This window comes from Plectropomus leopardus, chromosome 18, assembly GCF_026936395.1.
Source record: "Plectropomus leopardus strain MGB_pleo_1.0 chromosome 18, ASM2693639v1, whole genome shotgun sequence".
In the NCBI taxonomy this organism is placed as follows: Eukaryota; Metazoa; Chordata; class Actinopteri; order Perciformes; family Serranidae; genus Plectropomus; species Plectropomus leopardus.
Window position 1 is genome coordinate 7,566,125 of NC_142193.1, and position 19,627 is coordinate 7,585,751.

At 40.8% G+C, this 19,627-nt stretch overlaps 1 protein-coding gene across 1 annotated transcript; it reads right to left on the bottom strand.

Moving 5' to 3' along the window:
• Positions 1–1,966: 1,966 nt before the first annotated feature.
• foxk2b (forkhead box K2b) lies at positions 1,967–18,304 on the bottom strand. Its single transcript, XM_042504946.2, has 9 exons — positions 17,809–18,304; positions 10,601–10,795; positions 8,894–9,047; positions 7,340–7,486; positions 6,925–7,118; positions 6,456–6,658; positions 5,513–5,758; positions 4,977–5,177; positions 1,967–3,566 (listed from the first exon to the last, which is right to left on the bottom strand). The coding sequence occupies exons 1-9, from the start codon at positions 18,099–18,101 to the stop codon at positions 3,367–3,369; spliced, it is 1,833 nt and encodes a 610-aa protein (XP_042360880.1). The 5' UTR covers positions 18,102–18,304; the 3' UTR covers positions 1,967–3,366.
• Between the last annotated feature and the right edge of the window lie 1,323 nt (positions 18,305–19,627).

Consider the following 19,627-nt stretch of genomic DNA (forward strand, 5'->3'; position numbering starts at 1 on the left):
ACCATAGCTGTGAATACAGGCCCTAATTCCTTTCTGAGGAAATTTTCAGTGAGAAATAAACAATACCGGAATCTTGGTTCATCCGCATTGTCTAATTTTACCATGTGATCCCAGCTCTCCCTCTCAATACGCTTCAATACTCTTTGTGTCCGTGGTGGCAGGCTTACGAAAATGCAGAAGTAAAATTCTCAGTTCAAGCTACAGCCCTAGAGCCGGGAAAATCCACTGGATGACAACATTTTGAGATGGGAAATGAGCAGAGCGCGTTAAGACCACAGTTCCTTTACATATACTACCCACTCTGTTATGATACTAAGGTGGTTTAGAATCAGCAAAGTATCTATTTAATTACACAGTTGTTGACTTTTTAACCTCAGAAATGTAGCTGTAAGATGGATCTTCTCTCCTTTGTTTTTATGCAGCGGAAACATGAACACTTGTTTTATTCAGTGAACATCCTTATTATAGCCTGACCGCTACTGTGTGCCTGATTTAGAAATTCTTAAACAAATAGTATTTTTTCTGGGGCTTAACTTCAATGGAGACAGTTTCTAAATGACTTTCAACAGATCAATGGCATTTCTGTGCTGCAATTTCTTGTTTCTTAATGTTTTGACCTCAAAATTTAATCTATTTTGGAGGATATGTGCACTATTAAGTTTCTTTTTGGAAGGATAAAGCTTCATACTTTGAGGATCTAAAATGATAATCAAAATCACATTATGAAAAAAAAAGAAAGGACAGAGTACAAAGTCTCACTCACATCTCACTACACACATATTCCAAAAGCATCTTAATAAAACCAAACTTGTTTTCTTTTGCTTGTGGTAAGTTTGTATGTACATACCTTTTCCACAGCTGACATGTTGATGTTGTCATAGGCAAAGCACAGGTGAAACTGATAACATTTATGATGGCTCAATTCCACTGATTGTCCCAGTGAGTCAGCATGCACCATAGCAGGGCCTCCCCTCAGTGAAATACAGCTGTCATTAAGGTTACTGAGTACACCTGTGCTTTCCCTGTTACGACTAGTCAAACTGTCTGCTGTGAAAAAGGTCTATTGTCCTCTGTCTTTCATTTACCTTGCTTCTCCTCTTTTACTCCTCATTTCAAAAAAATCACTGTACTTTTACAGGTAGAAGCGTGGACCCTTATTTTAACCCTTTGAAACCTAAGCAAAATGGCTTTATGTCTTTTGGAAACATGGGTAATGAGCAACTTAATAAGAAATGGCAAAACAATAGCAAGAAATTAGTGAAAAGCTACAAGAAAATTACCTAAAAATAGGCAAAATAAATAAAATAATGGTTAAAAAAATTGAAAAGTGTTAAAAATAATCTGTCACATCATTTTTAATATACAAGAATTGTAAGTATAGTTTTCTGGAAATGTTTTCCCTTATTTTGGATAATATCTAATAATTCCCACTGCTAATTTTTAAGTCATTTCCTTGTCACCTTTTACTATCTATTTTATTTTATAGACATTTGTTTTGATGATTTAGCCACTCAGAGGCTTTTTTATGTAATTCCTCCTCATTTTCCACATTTTTGGAGTTACCTTCATATTTATCCTAACCATGTCTGTCAAGAAATTGAGAAATTAAAATGGACAAAAACAACACAAACTATGAGGAAAAAAATGTCTGGAAACAGATGTAGTTAAATTAAACTCTTAAGTCAATTAAAGACAAAAATCTCCCTCCTCAGAAACACCCTGGAGGGTTGGATCACAGAATTTGTTGATTGAAAACAGGTGATTATGGCTCTGTCCATTTACTGGACAAAGTTTATGTGCTGCTTTTTAAACCATCAGACAACCTGAAGAGCGTTCCTATACTGCAGCCCTGTGGAAGAGAGTGGAACTACAGCCAGTGTTTCTTCTAATCACAGGTTGTTTGTTGCTTTATTCAGCATCATAAACTAAACCATGATTCTGGAACAAAGCTTACAGATACAGAAAAGGGCTTTAAATTAATTTATTAAAAAAAAAGCATTTCTCCACTGAAGCAGAACAAACATCAATTTTTTGTCTTTACTATTGTTTGGAACGTGTACAATCAGAAAACAGACTCGCCAGGTCGCCGCAACAGAGTAAAATAATCAAGCAAGGGGGGGGTGGGGGGTCTGCCAACACCACAACGTCAACACAGCCGGGAGGGACCAGGAGGAGGAGGAGGAAGGTGGAGGAAAAACAAAAAATTAGAAAAAAAAAGGGAAATGAAAACACAAACATTTAATCAAGTGCAGGTCTGGTTTGGACAAAGCAGGTCTTTTTTCCTCTGTTCAATTTACAGTTAACAACTCCTCTGTTGTCGGATACATGCAAGGTCAACATCTGGAACTACACATGGAGATTTTTATATGCTTATATTGGTTATCTGTGCAAGTATTAAAATATGTAGGTATAACTAAGCAAATTTCATATGGATATGTCAGAACGAGGGGGGGAAAGAAACAAATATTACGAAAAACTATTACACTGTTTCACCGAACAGAAAAGGAAGTCCACATAAAAAAAGTGAGATTTCTAACTTAGATACCGAAATGTCATCGACCTCATTATTTTGCTTCCTTTAATTAAATTATTACTTTTCTAGATAAGTGAAAATACATAAAAAAAAAATCCTATGCTCCACATTTGAACAACAAAATACTGCATATCTACGTACAGCTGCGAAAAAGGAAGGTCAGTATTGTGAGAGGCTAGCTGCCAGAGTTTCAGGAATATTGGCTCCGAGTTGATCCCTTTCTGAATGCGTTGACCGTTTTTTTCTTGATTTTTTTTTTTTTTTTTTTTTTAACCATTGAATGCTCGTCGTACTCGTCGCTCGGTTGGTCACTTCGTCCAGAAGCCGTCCCGACAGGTCTGCGGGGGATGTTGTCTGCTGGCTGCCGGCGTCTCCTATCTGCTCTGAGGTAGATACGACAGAAAGGTGGCGTCTAGCCCGAGCTGACTCAGGGTCTCTCCCCCCCGCTGGACCACTTGAGGTCAAAGGTCAGCTCTTAAGGGTTAATTGTTGTTAAGGCTTCCTGTGGTCTTGGTTTAGTCCCTCTCCTGTTTCAGTGGCTCACAGGGGACACCTTTGAATTTGTCTATGTCCCATTTTTTTTGTTCTCAACCCACATTCCAGTCTTTAAAGGGGTGGACATTTATTTATTTTTGATGCTCTAGAACAGATAAACCAAACTGAATGAAAAGAATCCTCTCCGTTTGGCACCTCGGGAGTCAGTGGTAGAAGGAGGAGAAACGAAACAAACAATGGGGGACGAGAGAGAGAAACCGTGGAGGAGGGAGGAGAAGGTGATGGTGGTGGTGGTGAGGGGTGGGGGGTGGGTTGTGTGGTGTGTGTGGTTGTACAGACTAGTTGAGGCCTGGGTTGTTAGCTGCCGACGAGTCTGAGTCTGCCGCGGTGACCTGGGTCGAGTCCGCCTCGTCCTCTGTTTTGATGCGCTTGGTGTCCGGCTGTTCGCTGGCCAGCTGGTCCCCGTTCTGTCGTTTGGTGGGGAGGGAGGCCGACGCCGAGGCGTGGGCCGCCAGCAGGTGGAGCGGGCTCGCCACAGCTGGAAACAGAAGGGAAGGGGCGGGTTAATCGAGGAAACGCTCCACTGTCAGAGCAGCTCACTCTGTGGTTAACCAACATCTGTAAGCAGGAGGCCTGTGGTCGCCTTAGCTGCTGTACCGCTAATAAACACTTTCTGTGATACAGAGAAGGCAAGGAGTCTTTGTTGTTGAACATATACTTAAGTGTCAGATAATGCAGTTCACGTGAATCTTTTGAGGTAAAAAAAGCATCATGCAAACCCCAAATCCCCACTGACATGAAACTAGAGTTGACACAAACAATTAGTTCATTTTTAATAATTATGAAAATCATTTAAAACATCACAAAAAAATTACAAAAAGAAATCTGGTTCCATATTTTCATACATGAAGATTTCCTGCTTGTTTATCTTTTGTGACTGCACACTGAGTAGTCTTGTTGGTCAGAGAAAGAGTGTTGGTAATCTAAAGACATCACCTTGGACTTTGGGAAATTGTGAATATCATTATTTTCTAACATTTTTAATGACCGAATGGTAAAACAATTCATCAAGAAAATAATCAGTAATTCATCCATTGTGAAACAAATTGCTAGTTGCAGTCCCATAGTGGTGTAAGAAAATATTGATACACTTGAGGATCACAATATTATCTTTTGTGATACTGTTTCAATTTGCAAAACAACAACAACAAAAAAACCAATGGATTTTTAATAAATAGTTTATATGCATAGATGTGTGGCAGTGGTTCATTCTGTATTGTTTAAACCCCTGACTTTGTGTTGAATCTAACTTTAGCTATTTCAGTATTCAGACGCAAACACAAAGGACATAGGCCTGTGAAACAGTCATAAAGGGCACACGGCTAGAATGAATTGAATTAAAAGAAAAAAACCTCCTTGTGTTAAGTTTTGCAACAGATCACACTATTTTGAATCCCTGTATTATGATACCTATTGCATCACTGGATTCTTGCCAATGCAAAGCCCTAATTATTTATCAACAGTGTGAAATTATCATGATACAAAATCTTAAAATGTTACCACAGAGAAGCTGTTATTAAAAACAAAGTTGATATTGTACTGTAATGCATAACAAATGAATGTTGATGGCAGTAAACTTTTGGTCTGTTATTGTTTGATTTTAAGTATTTAATGTATACATGATGAGTCCAACAAGTCTTAAGGGACAAATTGAACGTCAGTTTTTCTTCTAGCTTCTCCATGAAGCAGATGGCCAATCAGAATTCATTTAATAAACATCCTAACTATGTTTCAAAGAGTTTGAGCCAACAAATGTTTTGAAATCTTACAGAGCCCAAACAGTAAATTCTACATCAACAGTAAAAAATTTGAAGTTGAGGTTTCTCTGAGGGGGCATTCCCATAAAGCACCCCACCTCTGCTCTCCAGACTGTGTCTGTGCTTCTCACCTGAGCTGGCGGGTCCCTGGATGGCAGTGGTGATGCTGTGGGTGCCGTTCTGTGTGATGGCCTTTATAGGCAGCTGGTGCTGACCCATGGGGGCCTGCTGCACTATGGTAACAGTCTGCAGGGGAGTGCCTGACTGTGAGGTCTGGATGATGCGACTGGAGCCGCCTATAGAGGTGATGGTGGGAACTGTCTCCACTTTGACTGAGAGGAGGACACAAAAAGTTCAACAATGACTCCAGTGAAAAGAAAAATTATTTTAATGAGACTCTACTGCTATGCCTACATGTGTAAAAAAAAAAAAAAAAAAGATGAATTAAGGATTATGAAACCAACAATGAAAGGATCAGTCTACTAAAATGACACTGACAATAACCGTATATAAATGATGAATGGCTTCTTTGTAGACAAATTAGTGACTGACACCATTGAGCGTGGGTTAAAAAAATCAGCGCCCTGACAGCAAAACTGCACTTTTTCTGTACTTCAGTAAACAAGACCAAGCATTTGATGCCATTATGGCAGTGCCCCTGCCTCACCTTTGACCTCTGTGTGCTCTCCGTTCTCCTGCGGCTCGCTCTTAATGATGGTGGCTGGCTGAGCGATGACAGCGGCGGAGCTGAGGGAGCCAGCTGGGATCTGCTGCAGGACGTGGACAGTCTGGACAGCAGGCTGGGAGGTGCTGGTGCTCACTGGGGAGGCCATGGTGTAGGTCACTGGCTTGATGGTTTGAGGTAACTGACGCTGGACTGCTATGAGTACCGGCTGGTTGTTTACAGGCGAGCCTGGAACAAAGACAAGAGACCCGCATGGGGATTATAATGTACACAGGAATCATGCAGGTTTATTCATTATTATTATTGAAACTATGGACACTATCTCAGGACAGTCTGGGTGAGCAAAAGAAAAAAAACTCCAACAGTGTGTCACAAAAAGATGGGAAAAATAAAAATGACAGCAGCAGAATGAACAAACCAGAGAACAATCTGTATTTACATTCAAGCGGTTTTCAAAGTCAGTAATCAAAAGAGTCAAATTTTTCGTGTTTATGTGAAACAGTGCTGTTCAAAATTTGGCCAAGAGCCAGACGGTTTAACAAGACCTGTAACTGTGCTAACTGAACACAATAAAGCATGCCAACAAATAATGTGAGTGACCGTAAACTTTTTACACTTTCACAATAAATCTGAAAAGATTTTGTTTAATATATCTTTCATTTGTGAAAGCCATTAATGCTGATAACCACAAAAGTGTGTGCACTTCTAAAAACAGCTGACTAGAATCATCTTGACAATGAGATAAGAAAAATATGAGGATCATGTTGTGGCAGAGAAGTGGGATCAAAGCCAGACTCAACATCCACAGAGGCTGAAGCAGCTCCACTGAAAACTACAAACGGCGCTTTGAACCTCTGTGTAAGAGAGAGAAAGATTCACATTCATGTGTTAAGAACACAAAGCCCAGACAGTGAGGGTCTCATACCTGGTGTGTTTTGTGCAAAGCGTGCTTCCTGGATCACTGCCAGTTTGGGCTGGACCACGGTGGTGGACGTCGGGGCCGGCGCTGATGAGGTGTCTAGCTCCAGGGGAACCGGGGAGCCCTCTCGTGATAGGCTGTCTGGGGTCTGGACGCCGCTGGAGTGAGCGGAGAGAACCCCAGAATGATTGGGGGACGCCGGGGCACTCCTGAGGGTCAGACAGACAAGTTAGTTTCACGCTCAAATATTAATATCGGTATTTAAATCAAATATTGAATAGAAGAAGTGGCTGTGGTGGCTGTTATGTTTTAGCAGAACCTATTTGTGGTTGTTGGTTTTTGTTAAATGAGCTCACACAGACTCAAGTTTAACAACAGACTCCATTTATATGAGAGATCAACACAGCATAATCTTGGTGACAGTTTTTGAATGATTGTGTAGGCAGGAGTGTGTGACAGCGGGATGGATCCAGACCTGGAGGAGAGGGGTCCGTGTGGGGTCCTGAAGCAGGGGACGCCCCGGGGCCTTCGTTTCCTAAAGGCCTGCTCGATGAGCTTGCTCTCTGAGGATGGGTCTATCCTCCAGAACGAGCCTTTGCCTGGCTCCTCCTGCGACCGTGCCACTTTAATGAAATAACGGTTCAACGACAGGTTGTGACGGATCGAGTTCTGTGGCAGAGGAAAAACAAAAATGGGAATGTTATGGCAAGAAAAAAATATATATTACTGTTGTTATAATGTTTTTTTTGTGACTGTTCCATGGTAAAGATTGAGGTTTTTGGTGCAGAATTTTGCAACAAGTTAAATTAAAAGTTAAATCCATTAAATCTGTAGCACTAGGCTGAGAGTCAAAGTGGCATGTAACAGACAAATACAAGGCCAGGACTCACCTGCCAGCCCTTGTCTGCAGTCCTGTAGTAGGGGTAGTTCTTCGTGATGTGATTGTAGATTCCATTTAGTGTGAGCTGCTTGTCCGGAGCCAGCGTTATGGCCTGGACGATCAGCTGTGCATAGGAGTACGGAGGTTTGGAGTCATCCTGTGGAGCCAAGGAGAAGTACAGATTTATGAACCAGAGCTTACTACACCCAGAAATCAAACTGTCATCGCCTCAAACTGCCAAACTTTTTATAGACAATATGGTCTAAATCACAATCAATCACTGCAAAACTGTGTTCAGGTCACACTGGAGGTTTTCCATGAGATGGAGATAAAAAATATCTCCATCTCATGGAGGGGATAACCAAAACATCAAATATCTTTTGGTTGGACAACCTTTGGGTGTTTTCTTCATGTTTCCAGTGAAATAGGACAGAAAATTGCTGGATGAAAATATGGTGTATCTATATTCATGTGTATGAGTAGGATTCTGAACAAAAATCTAAGTTGTCAGATGGGGACATCATGTTATGTTTAGAGCTGGAATTTTAAGACACTAAGCAGAAAGTCAGGTGGCAAAATATCATTTGAAAGCAAAAATGCCAAACATTTGACAGTTACAGCTTTTTAAATTCCGATAATTTGCTGTTTTCTCTCATCTTAAATTGTAGTCGGGCTGAACTGTTGGTAGGACAGAAATAGCAATACAAAAGTGCCACTTTGGGCTCTGGGAAATGTTCATTTTTCCTGACATTTTATAGAGTATTTAAAGGAAAAAATAAGTGTCTTGGAGATCCTAGTTATATCTACAGTAGACCTCTTCCTGCTGATAAATTTCAGAGATGTCTTCCAGCTCTCTCTCATTTTACTTTCTGTGTCAATGTTGCCAACTTATGAACAGCAATATGAGGGATGTTGAAATGTAAATAACGAACACAAATTCAGCCAATCTCTGAACTCTGCGTCACTTTACACTTTTGTCCATGACCACAACTTCAACACACACAAAATCTTATTTTATTGTGGCGCTGCATACAGCGTATCGAATCGCTCAGCCCCTCCTTGGCCGGCACTCTTTCCCTCTTTGTTAACACAAAACAAGAGTGTCAGCTTGGTGTCTGAGACAGAGTCATACACAGAGTCACAGGGTTAACTGTTAGCATCACACGGCTAATGTTATCAAACGGTTATTAACGAGTTTAATGACGTAGCTGAACCATTTCTGTGTTGGTGTGAGATTGTTAAGACCGTTTAATGGCTTGGTTTTGGATAATAGCCGCTGCTGCTGTGTTAGCTCGTGCTAACTGGGCAGAGGAAGTAGGAGGAGAGTAGATCAGAGAGATGGTCCTATAACGCTGCATCAAAAGGGTAGCAATTTTAGCTGCTGTGAAATCCAGCATTTTAGGCAATCACAAAAGCATTCTTTTGAAAGATCTCCGTGCCCTGTGGATGTGTATTAAAGGGCTTTGAGAGAAAGAAGTGATGACATGTTAAACACAATCACAAACTAAGTGACAGGTTTGAAGATCTTCCCCTAACAGTAACTGAAATTTAGCACTGCTCTCACCTTGGGACTGTCCCCTCCAGATGCGTCTTTGTCATTTTCAGGCTGTGAGTTGTCATTTATAAGCTGCAGCTCTGCAGAGCTGACCATGCGACCGCCCATCCTGTAGCCTGAAGAGCCTGCACCCCGAGGGCTGGAGGGGCACGAGTTAGCAGCACTGCAGGAAAAAACACAAGTCTGTCAGCTGCCAAGAAACTTAGTGTAAACATGAATTACATTAATTCAAGGATCAAACAGCCAACAACAGGTTTGGATTAAGTGCTTAAACCTGAAAAAAAAAAAACCACCCTGGCATTTTCCAGAAGGGGACACTTAGGTTCTGGGGCTCGCTTATCCGCAGTCTTTGCTGCAGTGGCCCGCTTTTGGCCGACATCTGTGCAAATCGCCCAACCTCCCAGATTGTCTGGAAACACTGCAGTCACTTTAGGAGCCACTATCAGGCCTAAAGCAGCATTGCATTGAAATCTTAATCAAGTCTTATTACCCATTTAATCGACTCGAATAACTAGGGGATAAAGAGGCTTAATGTAAAGGAGAATGTCCATGTTTAATGTCTATTTCAGGCCTCTGGGGACTCTGGAGATGCTGGTAAACCAAACAAAGAAGCAGCAGCTCTGGATTCCCACATGGGCTACACCTTCTGCCTCTTTCATTACACAGAGCATTTATTTATTTGCCAACAGTAAACACATTTTATCATATAACCTGGAAATGGGACCTGCATGACAGAAGAGACCCGATTGGTTTTATGCCATCTGGCCCAGGTCACAGGTTGAGGGGATCTAAGAGTCTGAGATGAAGGCACCACCCTTTCTGAGCCCTGCAGTCACTGAACTAAGTCTAAGCTGATCACCCATTAGAGGCCATGTCAAGGTCAGCTGACACCTCATGGTCAACTAGAGACCAACTACCACCTTGTACTGATCTGGGAACTGATTCAGAAAACTGCATGTTCACAGAACTGATAGAAATAAGTCAGAAACTTAGTATTTCTTTTACCATTTTTGATGGTTGATTGGGTCATTTATCACTGCTTTATATTCATACAAAAATTCAGAAATTACTTCATTTTTCCAGAGCCAAATGAACATTTGTGCCAAATGCAAGGAAACTCCCTTAAGGTGTTTGTTAAATAATGCCATTTCCAAAAAAAAGAGGTGGAAACAAGGTCATAGTGACCTTTACCTTAGACCACCAAATTCTAATCAATTCATTGTTGAGTCCAAGTGAATGTTTGTGCCAGATTTGAAAAACATTCTTCAAGATGTTCTTGAGATAGGTGCTCACAAGACTGAGCCAGATGAGGTCACAGTGACCTTGATCTTTGACCTATGATCACCAAACTCTAATCAGTTCATTCTTGAGTCCTGGTGTAAGTTTGTGCCACATTTGAAGAAATTCCCCCAAGCGGTTCTTGAGATATCACATTTATCAGCGTGGGACGTTTGTATGAACGACCCAAAAATAACAGGGAAGGTGTGAGGGTATAAAATATTATGTACCACCCAAGCATAATTAATGGATTTATCTTCATAACCAGCACCAAAACCAGAGAGGTAAATGAATACTAAATGCTAGTATATCTATGCTGTTACTGGCACAAATACAACTTTGCTAAATTATCAATAGTCACTGTAGTACACACAAAGAAAAGTCACTTCCTGTCTGCTTCAAGCCTGTGAATACGTTATTATCAGTGGAAGTGAGTACCTAATGGTGCCAGTGGGTGATGGCAGCGGGCTCATTAGGTGAGCAATGTTGTCTGGAATGTTGATGGTCAGCGGGGAGATCTGGGGCTGTACTGGTTTCACTGGGGACTCTGGAGCTTCGCGCTTCACTTTCTTCCCACTGGACAGGGCTGTGAATGTGATCTTGATGTTTGTGCTGGGGAACCTGAAAGTGCACCTGCGAAAGAAAACAGACACAGTATTTAAGAAGCTCTTTTTTAAACAAGTGCAGAGGCACCAGTTGAAGAAAACAGCATTACAAAAGGCAAATCAAATCATTGAGCATTTGATAACGCCACATAAAGCTCGGCAGTGGCAGAACAGTTTGCTGATTCTCTGGCTGACTTTAATTAGCTGAGAGAGACAACGTGCAAGTTAATTAAATTTGAATACAGATGCAACGGCTTGATGAAGCTCCCTCCTTCCTTCCGACACCGCCTGAAAATCTTTGTTGGAGGCAGCAAAAACGGGATTATCACAGATATTCCATGTTATTACACTGCAGAGGACTGAAGTGCAGACGGGAGCTGCTCTGCTGTGACTGTTCAGGGGGAGTGGTGGCTCCAGTGGAGGTTAGGTCTAAATTAGGCAGAGTGGTAAATATAAAGACATGCGTAAAGTACAGCAGCCTCAGCACCAAGTCAGCAATTAGAAAACATGCCTCACATGGCAATGTGCAATACTCTTCTATTATTACTAGTGCTTAAAAATGAGCTGATTTGGTAACCCGTCCAGATAATGAACCGACTGTAATTTTGATAATAATTGCAGTGATTTATCAAGTATAAAATACTAAACATACATTACTTTTACAGTTTTGTAATGTGAGGATGTGCTGCTCTCCTGCATTTTATATATTGCAAATTGAATATCTTTAGGGTTTGGACTGTTGTTTGGACAAACAAGCGATATCAAGATATGACAATGGGCTCTTGGAGACAGAATTTACCCTTTTTCATCATTTTTTAGACAGTTTATAAGCAATATGATATATCTAATATTATTGGGTCGTTAATAGATAATGATAATCATCAATACTTAAAGCTCAAGCCATTATTTAGGACTCGAAACCACTCTCATTTCTTCTGTTTGACTTAACATCCACTGAACCTTTCCTACATTTTCCATTGTGACTTTCAGCACACAGCAGAATATAGGGTAAGGACTTGTTCCATTTTCCTTTAAATACAACACGCCTTGTTGCAGCATTTAATAATGTACCACTGAGGCTGCCTGTAACAGAATGTGGTATCTCTGCCTCCAGGATGGATCTATTGCATGTTCTGTTGCCCTCAGTAAACTAGGGTATTGCTGTTCTCCTCATTAACACAAAATTATGAAAACTAGTGAGCCGTGCTGAGCTGACAACTATGACACCAAACCATCTGAGAAGTTATGTGTGGAAGCAGTTTGGATTCAACACTGTAGATGGAAAGCCCATGGATAACAGGTGAGGCTGTTGGCTGCATTCAAAAACACACATTTATACACAATACACACAATAAAACATCTGCTGCCACATTTTGATTTTCGAGTACAAGTTCACTAGTTTGTACATTGTATTGTAATGTAACACAAGGCATATATTTGTCATTATATAATTTACACACTTTACATACTCAGCATATTATACATTTTCTTACATCTTTAATTGTTTTACATACTGGTGTGAAATTGAGGCATATTGCAAATATTTTTATTTTATATTTTCACAAATGCACATTTTTTCTCTCCATTTTTGATTTACAGCATATCTTCATATAAATTTCAATGCTACTTATTTATATTTCTGTAATTCTCTATGCTTGGTATCAGAGCGACTGTACAAATAACAACGTTCCAATTAAATATTTCTGATTCTGATTTTGATATTTTCGGAGCCGGCCAGTCATTAGAGCGCTATTAGATTATATATATTCTTTGGTCTTTTTATTGCACCACATTCTTGAAGCTCAAAGTGTACTCTGGGCACAGACGGAGCAGCAGAATAGCAGACCCAGTGAAAGTGAAACTTAAGAGTTGATTAAACTGGATCTAAAGGTATGTTTTCACTTTCCTCTACAGCATCATCGATCTGATCTGATCTGATCTGATCTAATCAGCTGTGATCAGATCAACTGATCATTTATCCACCCCGCGACTTAAAGTCCACAAACTACTGCTGCTGAGGAAAAAATAACAACTACCATTGCCTATCTTAATTGTTTTTTTACCTTCTTTTTTTTGTTTATCCAAAGTGAACCCCAAACAGCAGTGATGTACAGCCTGCTGCTGTTATTACTGTAGAACCACATAACATTGTTAGTGTAAAGTTGTGGAGTAATCAGCTGAGCTTAGGGTTTGCTATTGCACAACACCAATTGTTTTGTTTGATGAAGCCTGGCTGTTCATTCAGAGCATTGCAGGCGGCCTCTGTGCTGCAGGTATTGCGCAAAACCAGCAAGAATGTATCGTCTCATACTGTCAACAGTGCTCTGTGTGATTGTGAACTTGTGAGTTGATTCTTCCAAGACATCTATCAAGAACAGTCTCCTCCAAAACATGTCAGTTTTTGCATTTTTGGGGTTTGAGAAACTTCCAGGGTCACACCCATAAAAGCCTATCATTGGTATACAGTATCAGCGCATAGGTCAGCTGAAAAGTAAGACGACGTAAGACTGTAAAAGCTCAAAAAATTGATATCAGTATCCAGTATCTGTTAACCTTTAGAAGTCACTAGTCATGTCACTCAGTGAGGCAGCATAGGCACAACAAATTAACCAAACCACATCGATTCTACAGTGTAATGTACCGCATTAAATACCAGAGTTTGAATTCATTGGAATGCATTACGTGTTAGTTCTCATTCACACAAAATTGATTTTTTTGACAAGATAACACCTGTATCTTGCAAAATCACATGCTGCTTATTTAATGATTTGCGTTAAATGCCTGAAACATTCCTATCACTGCTTCTCCACTTGACATGCAGTGGAATTAAAAAAACTACAACAACCAACAAATTGGACTCAGGAATGCAAGGATGCTGCCAACAGAAACTGCGAGAGGCTGGTGGATTCCTTGTTGCCTAATTAAAATATTTTTTATTTGATAAAAACAGACTCATCATTGGTGTACTGTAGGCTTTTATATATGAGGAGTGGAGAGGAACTATCGAGGAAAATCTTCAGCATTCACAGATACCAGCGAACAGAAGAAACCCTTCTAAATCACTGTTAGGATCAGGCGGTCTGACACTGTGGAGATGGAGCAGGAACACATTGGTTTTCTTCCAGTTAAAGAGTGCCAGGCACAGCAGTTTTTTTGCCAGGCCCTCGCAGAGCTGGCATCTGCTGAGAGAACTGTATCCCTGACACCTACATCTCAAATTAGCTTTGCCGCTCACAGGAGGAGACTGAAACACTTCCTGGAGCCAGACTGGTGAGGGGAGACACTTTTCATTGTGCATGTTCCCTCTCAGCACCCTTTCAGGAAGGGTAAGAGACTTCACTGTGGATCTAACACAGTCATGGAAGATCCTTAAATAACATCAGAGCGCTTCTCATTATCTACGGACTGTGGAGAACTGACAGAGTGGGGACAGTGATATCTAAATATATCAATAAATAATAAAATATCAAAAAAGGTGCTGTTCCTTCATGTTCTTGTCTGTATTTCACCATGCTGTCACTGAGCCCCACTGTATGTTCAAATATAAATATTGGCTAACAACACAAACAAGCTTGACTGTCTACCATTAGAGCAACTTTGATAAGGGAGTACTGAACAATGAGGACTGTATAAAGTATATTACACAAGCAGCAAAAGTTTATTTAAACTGCAAAGTAAAACTGTGCATGTTGGATTCGATTTTAGTATATCAGACAACCTTTCACAAAAATATCTCTTACGTCAGGTTTTCAGTAGAGCCAACTTTTTAAGAACCAATAAATTCAGGGGTTCCCTTTTAGCAAAACTGAAACAGACCCAGATCATCTTAATTAGTGGAGATGGTCTTTATGGAAAGTGGCTATACTTTGCTAGAAAACACTACAGAAAAACAATTCTATTCTCAGGGTTTCCCACACATCCCTTTATTTGTGGCAGCCCGCCACAATTCAAACATGTTCCGCCACATTTTGATTTTATGTTTTTGAAGCTAGGGTGTTCATTAGGAACGCTTGAAATATATACGGTTTGGTTATGTATTACACTATAATATCAGACCGCAGAGCTTACTCTGGGCACACACTGAACAGCAGAGCCAGTGACTGTATAAATACTGGACGTAGCTACCATGATGTAAGCCATGGGTTTTGGGACAGCCATTTTGAAGCTTCGTCAACCAACGTCACCATCTTATTTACGCTGAACAAATGAAAAGGCTTTTGTAATAATCAAGCACATTTCCTCAAGATTTATTTTGCTACAGAAGATTGTTTTCAATAAATGCTATTGTTTTGGTGTATTTAGTGAAATGTCATGTTTTTCAGGATAATGAATAGTTTTCAAAATGCACAGTGCACATTTCAGCAGCATTCAAACTATGATTTGGTTATGGTAAAATTTGATTCATGATTTCAAATGGCTCACAATATTTTTTCTGGCAAAGTTGAACCTTATAGATTAAATGTGCTAAATTTGGACATTTGGCTCATCTAAATTTAAACTTCTGTTTTAACAGCAGGTGCATTAGTCGTAGGGACAACCCTACTCCATCAGAGCCACACCATCAGCAAAATAATTGATTAACTCTGTGATTCAGCATTTATACAACACAGCACTTTACATTCATGATTAGACATTTTTAAATGTTTGATCCAGGCTTAATGGTATGGAAAGCTGTGTCCACATTGTTGAGTACCCCCCTCAAAGCATGCACTTGCTGAAGCCTCTTTAATTGACCTTCTTTTTCTCCAGTATGAACAATGTGGCCTGAACTCCAAAATCACAAACACACAGTTGCTATGCTGCTAAGCTGTGAGAAGGGCAACAAACAAAGCTTGTTCAACTGAAAAAACTTTCACTTGATTTTCACCCCCCACCCACAAAGCAAAAAAAGAATGTAAACAAAAGAAGACGGCGAGACAGGAAGAGCAGCAACTTGGAGAGAATTTGCGGGTGTGGGAGAGGACAGGGAGGGGAGGAGGGAGAAAGGGGAAGCGAAGGCTGTTCCTTTCTGTTGAGTTTGTTTACATCACCAAAGAGGAATCCCTGGAATACAACCGACCTGTCCCCTGGGCCACGGCTCTGCGAGTTCTCTCATGCTGTCAATCTGCTTCTTTAGCAGTCTTATCATGGACAGTGAGGGTCGTCTAAGTGTCTGTCTCTAGCTTGAGGATTACAGTAAAGCATGTGAGCATGTGCTTGGTGTCTTACTTATGGATGTCCACGTTGTAAAGACTACTACTGATTAAAAGCTCTTTACTGGCAGTCAGCCTGATCGATATGAGAATCTGAAACTACTGCTGCGCCTTTCTTGCTCCTCACAGTAAATTTCAACCTTGAAAACACAAACATGTTCAGCTGCAGACAATATTTTTGTGCAAAGGGACAATTTAGTGGCCCAGAAGCCAAGTCAAAACAAGCTTTTTCTTTGAGTAGTATAAAAAAGTGGTTTCACATTGAGAGATTGCACAATAGCTGAGAGCAGTGTGGGAAGTCTGGTCACTGTTGGCACAAGCTGGTAGGTTTGTCTACACTACAAGTCGCTTTGATGAGTAAACTGTAAGCACTCTTGGGCATGCCAAATTCCAAAATAAATCTGTCTGGCCAAAATGTAAATAAGCTGGTTTGTTTTACCTTTTGCCAGAGACGATTTTCCCATTCTGGTTATGTAGTTTCAATTATGTGTGTGGGACTGATGATGATTTCTACTGGCATCTTAACTGTGAATTATGAAATAGCTTGTTTCAACCAACTACTAGAAAGAACCCCAGAGATATTTAAAATACAATAGACAAGAGAGAAAACTAGCAAATGTATTTTTTTAGTTTTAGATTGGCAAAATTGTTGCAGGTTAATGCTCTGTTCATCAATTAGGTTACAAAATAACGGTTTCTGCTTGTTTTTCCCAACTAATAGAAACATTTGTTTTACAGTAACATAAAAACAGTAAACGTTCACATTTGAGAAGCTGGGATCAAATGTTTACCATTCAATCAATCGATTATCACAATAGTCAATGATTGATTATCTGTTAATAAAATTACCTTCCAGCACTAACCAGACACATTATTACTTTATTGCTTGTCTTTATTTGTAGCTTTATCTGTATCAACCACTCAAACATGGCTCACATCCAAACCAAGAGGCACATAATTACTTTAATATAAATGCCTGTTTTACAACCCATCACTAAAGTTTAGTACAGTTCAGGGAATTAAAATCATGTGTGATAAATGTTTGTTTAGAGGACAGCATATTTTACCACAACACATTATCAGCGATCCTTGGTGTTAAACAATGGCATGCTGCAAGCTACAGCTTGCACAACATAGCTCAAAGAACTTTCCCTTTAGTGCCAAACCAATCCCCATGGTAAAAACGGCGAAATTGATTTTAAAAACAATACTATGGTCAAATACTTGTTTAAATGTAAATGCAAGCAAACTATTGGTGAAAAACGGCGACTAGCATGACTTCGGCGGATTTGAATAGAGGCTAAAGGTCCCGCAGGCTCTGCTGTTATGAGCAGATAGGGCGGGGACGGGCTGGTTTGTTTACGTTTAGGGGTCGAGAGGAGCTCCATTCACAACTACAGAGAAGCTACAGCTAAATGCAAGCTATCATGTTTGCATGACAAACAAGGACCAATGTTTACAGTATCACGCGACAATCATTTCGTACTTAGGGGTGTCCACGTGACAGAAAAAAAACTGCCACTCGTCAATAACAACAATAGCGTCCACATAACTATGAGCTAGCTAGATATTTTGGCTAATACAGACACGGTGGAATGCGGCGAACGCTAACATAACCACGGGAGGGAATGTGTGGTGAATGCAAGTGGCTAATTAACACTGTTGCTAACAAGAATGTCAACAAAGAAAATGGCATTGCGAACAGGATGCGGAGTTCTTGCTAACATGCTAAACACGTGGTCCTCTCGACCCTGCTAGCCACTACAAACCCCAATGTTGTTGACTGTTAACTTTAGCTTGCTGGCTACCAGAGCTAGCATCCACATGTTCACCGAGGGGGGAAACTTACATTCGTGGTAGCTGCAGAGGAGGGGCGCCCCGTCTGAGGAACACTCCGTCTACAAACACCCCGTTTTTACCGAGACACCTCAGGTAGAAATCCCCGCTGCCGGTGCCGTCGTCGCTGGCGGTGAATATTTCCAGATGCCTCCGGGAGATGAAGCTGGAATGGCCCATGCTCACGTCCACGGAGCCCTGAGACGAGTTCCGGCCGATGGTCACCGAGCGCTTTTTCATCATGTATTCGAATTCACGGCCCTCAAGCCGGGCAACCGGCCCAGACGATCCGCTCACCACGGCCATGTTCGGGTTAAAGTCTCTAAACGCCAAATGCTGGGACAAATAAAATACCGGTGTGTGGACGCCCGACTGTGGCCCTACAGAGGCGTGTAAATGGATCAAATCTACCAGAGGGGCATCAAATTCAAAACAGGAATTTAGAGGGGAACATGCGAGGCCAGGGACAGCGGCTCCGACCCACCGCCGAGAGAAAGGGTAGAGAGAGATCCAACCAAACAGAGCAAGAGGCGGATATGGCTTTACTGACAGCGCGCTTCACCAATGAGAATCCAGAAAGCCTATGCAGCTCCGCGACTGCAGCCAATCACATGCGAGAATTAATCCGAGGACAGATTCAAGGTCGGTTGGTAGGTAGCAATACGCGCATATGCTGCTCAGTGAGAAGGAAGAAGCGGGGTGTGCCTTTTAACCACACAGGAAAGGAGCGGAGCAACCACCTTACACGTGCAACCAGTCTCAATAATCACTACAGCTAAAGAGTGTCGACAATATAGAATCATGTATCGATATCAGCGACTAATTAGGCACTCAAACCAAGAAGCTACCACATGTGTGAGATCATTTTGCAGGATTCAATCCGCTTTAGTCTGCACGTCGCAGCAGCGCAAAGCCACAGTGCGTGATGGTCCTGACTTCCTCCTCCACTACAGAATCCATGCCTGGTTTTTCACGTGCTCCCTTTTGCAGCATCTTGTTACTACTTTGTAATGATGAGGTTAGCTATCTTTTAAATAATCATCGCTACACTCTGTGATCAGTACAAACACATCTTGTTGCTCTGACAGACAGACAGACCTTATTCACATTACTCTGCTGGAGCTGCAGGTTTGTAATCCTGTGCTGTCCTGTCTCCTGTCTGCGGGCCTTGTTATGAGCAGGGTGAGTGACCCTGCCATCTGTAGGCCACTTGTTTGTAAACATGGGTGTGCGCGTGCGTGTACGGGCATGCAACCAGTCAAGACGTTTATCAGATGATAACAGCTCTGACGATGTTACAGTAATGATAAAGCGTTAACAGATTACTTTCATTGAATGCAGCATGAAAGTAAAAACCGGGGTAATTAACATAGGAATCATAATCTTATTACATTAGAGGTGCACCCTTTTAAATTTGTGAGACTTAAAAACGTCCACTGAGGCAAGGCCAAATACAACAACGTGGTCTGAATCTTAAAACATAAACATAATAAATAAAGATGGAAAAAAGCCTTTTTAATACCCATTATTTCCTGCAGTAGCCTATTTAATATAATAAGATAATAATTTGATACACAAAAGATTATGTGACATGATTTGCCACTTCTTAGGAAAATATTTGCCCTTGTGTCATAATGAAACCATCAAACAAAGCAGAAGTCAAATATCATGCAAAAATGTATAAATACAAAAAGAACTTTACCAAGCTTCTCAAATTCCAACTTTTTTTTCTGAAACAAATACATTCAATTGATGAGGTTGATATAAAATTAAATATGCAAACAAAAAATTCAGTTGCTCCGGAAATCTATCAATGCATAATCAAATCATCA